Below are 4673 nucleotides of genomic sequence, written 5' to 3'. Positions count from 1 at the left end.
GACAACCACTGGTCTAGATAAAAGAAAAGCCTGATAAGAAGCCCGCACTATATATTGAAGAAAAAAAAAATGGAGAGCTCTAAATATCGATTTGGAGGGGTGTGTGTGTGTGTGTGTGTGTGTGTGTGTGTGTGTGTGTGTGTGTATTCAGGGGCACCCAAACAACATGCGCCAAAATTCATCTGTAAGGGATGGTGGGATGGTTTTTCCTCTGCCTCAGAGGAGAACAACAGCAGAACCTGGCAACTTCTTCCTATCAGGGTCCAGGATGGTTAAGAAGATCCTTGAAGAGAACTGAAGCTCCAGTTTGTGCAGCATCCTGTCCTTGGGCATGTTTATTCCTTTAGTTCTTGTTCTTGAAGCCTCATTTCCTTATTTTTTCTCCTTTACCCAGGAAATATAATGGTTTTTATTTTATTATTTTTAAGCAGCTACTTACCGAATACAGATGCAAATAAGATAATGCACAGGTAACTTTTGTATTTATTGTTTCCACCTCTAGGTTTCACCACTAATTGTTTTTTTTTTTCCTTTCCCATTCTGCTTTGTTCTGCTTTTTAGTGAGTATTAAGCAAGACTGCCAGTCGTTCACAGTACATCAAGATATGGAGATGCTAAATTAAAAGAGTCAAGGGTATTATGATGCTTTCAACAATCTGTCAGTTTCATATATCTGACTTGTACTTACTGAGTGCCTTTTATGTCAGCAGGTGCAGGGCGCTTTTCTCTGTGCTATTATAAAAAGATAAGATTTCATTGCTGACAAATGGAGCACAGACTTTTTGGCAGACAAATAGGACATACCATTTGTATAGGAGAGTGTTATTAATGCTTTAATAGCAGCATGCTCAGGAAGTTAAAGGATCATAGGGAAACAATGGAAAGGGGAGGCATCTAACCATGGATGCAGAAAGAGTAACAAGAAAAACCATTCCTAAGAGCTATAACTCTTGTTCCAGATAGAATGCAACAAGAAGAAGTTAGTTATTTGAGGGCAAGAGAGTTGATTCTACGAGAAGGAGATGACATGTAAAAACACAGAGTTGAGACAAAGAGCAAAGCATGTTCTGTCAGTGGCTGGGTTTATGTGTGGAGTTGGAATATACTCGTGAAGGGAGTTATTTTTTATTCATAAGGTTATGAATGCTAAGGACATTGTTTTAACAAAGAGTCACTTGTACAATTTAAATTGTAGACATATTTCATGTCAACAGAATTGTGGAGAAACATGACAGCCTAGAAAAAAAGCAGATACATCAATTAGGAGATTGTTAATGAAACAGTCAAACCCTGAATTCATGTCTTTCCTTTCAGCCAGTTGCAGGCCCACCTGCCAGTCATGGTACTATTTCTCAACAACACAGGCACCCAGGTGACTGAATTCCTGATGATTTGCTTCCCAGGAATGCAAGAAACACAGCACTGGCTATCTGTAGTCCTTGCTCCCCTCCTGGTTTTGGCTTTGGGGGCCAACTTTGTGTTATTACTCACCATTCGGCAAGAGACATCTCTGCACGAACCCATGTACTACCTGCTTGCCATCCTCTCCGTGCTGGATATCATCCTCTGCCTCACTGTCATCCCCAAGGTCAGACCCCTTCTGGATTGACTTCCAAGCATTCAGTTATTTTTCTTTAAATAGTAGTTTGTTTTGCTGCTATAAATCCTACTACCCCTGAAGGACAATCCTCAGTGAGTGGTCCATACCATCACACAGGGTCTGTCACAGCTCCCAGATATGTCCCCTCTCATTCTCAGTGTCCATTTTTTAAATTTTTTAATTATTTAAAAAAATATTTTATTGTCAAATTGGTTTCCAATAACACCCAGTGCGCATCCCAACAGGTGCCCTCCTCAATTCCCACCACCCACTTTCCCCTCCCTCCCACCCCCCATCAACCCTCAGTTTATTCTCAGTTTGCATCCTTCCCTCTCTGTAACTTTTTTCCCCCTTCCCCTCCCCCATGGTCTTCTGTTAAGTTTCTCAGGATCCACATAACAGTGAAAATATATGGTATCTGTCTTTCTCTGTATGACTTATTTCACTTAGCATAACACTCTCCAGTTCCATCCATGTTGCTACAAAAGGCCATATTTCATTCTTTCTCATTGCCAAGTAGTATTCAATTGTATATATAACCACAACTTCTTTATCCATTCATCAATTGATGCACATTTAGGCTCTTTCCATAATTTAGCTACTGTTGAAAGTGCTGCTATAAACATTGGGGTACAAGTGCCCCTATGCATCTGCACTCCTGTATCCCTTGGGTAATTTCTTAGCAGTGCTATTGCTGGGTCATAGGGTAGGTCTATTTTTAATTTTTTGGGAAATCTCCACACTGTTTTCCAGAGTTGCTTCACCAGTTTGCATTCCCACCAATAGTGCAAGAGGGTTCCCGTTTCTCCACATCCTCTCCAGCATCTATAGTCTCCTGATTTGTTCATTTTGGCCGCTCTGATTGGCATGAGGTGATATCTCAGTGTGGTTTTGATTTGTATTTCCCTGATGAGGAGCGACGTTGAGCATCTTTTCATGTGCCTGTTGGCCATCTGGATGTCTTCTTTAGAGAAGTGTCTATTCATGTTTTCTGCCCATTTCTTCACTGGGTTATTTGTTTTTCGGGTGTGGAGTTTGGTGAGTTCTGTATAGATTTTGGATACTAGCCCTTTGTCTGATATGTTATTTGCAAATATCTTTTCCCATTCCATCAGTTGCCTTTTAGTTTTGTTGATTGTTTCTTTTGCAGTGCAGAAGCTTTTTATCTTCATGAGGTCCCAATAGTTCATTTTTGCTTTTAATTCCCTTGCCTTTGGAGATATGTCAAGTAAGAAATTGCTGCAGCTGAGGTCAGAGAGGTTTGTTCCTGCTTTCTCCTCTAGGGTTCTGATGGTTTCCTGTAGTGTCCATTTTTTAAAGATTTAATTCTTTCCCAACTGACAGGCCCTCTCTCAATGTCTGAGTCAATGATATTCCAAGTTTTTACATTCTTTTTACTTCCAGGGAGATTTTCCTTGACTCAGGATGATCCCACCTTTACATCCAAGAGCTGTAGAATTTACTTTCTAAAGTGTAACTGGATGTATGTTTATGTCATATACTGAGATAGGAAGCAGAATTGAAAGAGATTTATTTTATGTCTAGAGAAGGTGGAGAGTATCCAAATGTAAATATTGAACTTACTGAGTTTGGTGTTCTTGTGATGCATTCAACTGGAGTTTGGGTAAGAACTCTGGGGATCAAGAGAAGACAGGCTAGAAGTAAACATTAAACAAGAGGCATGGTCTATAGATGGGGAGAAAAGGGTACAAATAAGGCTCTACCTGGGATGCACATAGAAGGTATTTGAAATTAAGATACTGTCCCAGCTGGGATTATAGGGCTGTGGTTTGGGGATACAGATGGTTGAAGCCATTGAAAGTTTCCCCCAAGGTTAGGTATCGTAGGGTGGGAATGAATGCAGTTTTTGAGAATAATGATTCTGGCAGGTCCTGCTCATCTTCTGGTTCAACATGAAGACCATCAGCCTTGCAGGCTGCTTTCTGCAGATGTTTATCATGAATACATTCCTTCCTATGGAGTCTTCCACCTTCCTGGTCATGGCCTATGACCGCTATGTGGCCATTTGCCATCCTCTGCACTACCCGTCCATTATCACTGAAAAATTTGTCATTTATGCAGCCATCTTCATTGTCTTCCGCAATTTTCTGGCCACACTACCCACACCAGTTCTGGCTGCCAGGCTCAACTACTGTGCCAGCAATGTGGTGGAGAACTGTATCTGTGCCAACATTTCTGTAGCAAAGCTCTCCTGTGGGGATATTCACCCAAATAAGCTCTACCAATTTGTGAGTGTTTGGTGTCTACTGGGTTCTGACCTAGTGCTCATCTTACTATCCTACTGCTTCATCCTGAGGGCTGTTAAACGTCTGCAGTCAGGAGGTGCAGCAACCAAAGCCTGGAGTACTTGTGGTTCCCATCTCATTCTTATACTTTTCTTCTATACATTGCTGCTTGTCTTCATCTTCACAAACAAGGAAGAAAAGAAGGTGCCCTCAGAGGTACCCATTCTTCTCAATGTCTTGCACCACCTCATTCCACCAGCCCTGAACCCCATCGTTTATGGAGTACGAACCCAGGAAATCAAGCAAGGGATTTTCAAACTATTCAAGTACCAGTTTTGAGAGATATGAGTCAAAGATCCAGGATTATGAAAGTCTGTTTTAGTGATAGATTCATCTAAATGCCCCGAGGAACACATATGACATCCATGCTGCTACCCTCATCTTGAACTTAAACCTTCTGCAGACACTGTCATAATATTTACCCTCATTATCGCCTCCTCAAATCCTCACTGAACACATGTTTAGGCAACAATTACCTTTTTATTCTAACCCGTTGCCATCATGATCCTTCAATACCCATTCATTAAATAATTATTTAATACCTTCCACATACTTCTTAGTCTTTACATTCTGAGTAACTGTCACATTTAATTCCTAGGGCAAGGATGAGACAGCACTTTAAATATAACATGGGGGATGTGGGTAGGAACAGGGGAACCAATGAAGACAATATTTTCTTAAAAGTTTTATTTATTTTTGAGAGAGAGTGTGTGTGAGCAAGGAAGGGGCAGAGAGAGAGGGAAAGAAGATCCAAAGCAGGCTCTACA

General features: G+C 41.0%; 1 protein-coding gene across 1 annotated transcript; it reads left to right on the top strand.

Annotated features, from left to right (window-relative positions):
• The first annotated feature begins 1281 nt into the window (after positions 1-1281).
• LOC125177232 (olfactory receptor 56A4-like) lies at positions 1282-4185 on the top strand. The gene is made up of 2 exons (XM_047879358.1): positions 1282-1588; positions 3490-4185. The coding sequence occupies exons 1-2, from the start codon at positions 1340-1342 to the stop codon at positions 4183-4185; spliced, it is 945 nt and encodes a 314-aa protein (XP_047735314.1). The 5' UTR covers positions 1282-1339.
• The last annotated feature ends 488 nt before the right edge of the window (positions 4186-4673 follow it).

The sequence above is a fragment of the Prionailurus viverrinus genome, chromosome D1 (assembly GCF_022837055.1).
Source record: "Prionailurus viverrinus isolate Anna chromosome D1, UM_Priviv_1.0, whole genome shotgun sequence".
Classification (NCBI taxonomy): domain Eukaryota; kingdom Metazoa; phylum Chordata; class Mammalia; order Carnivora; family Felidae; genus Prionailurus; species Prionailurus viverrinus.
The sequence above is the reverse complement of the archived record's forward strand: the minus strand, read 5'-3'. Positions and strand labels throughout refer to the sequence as shown.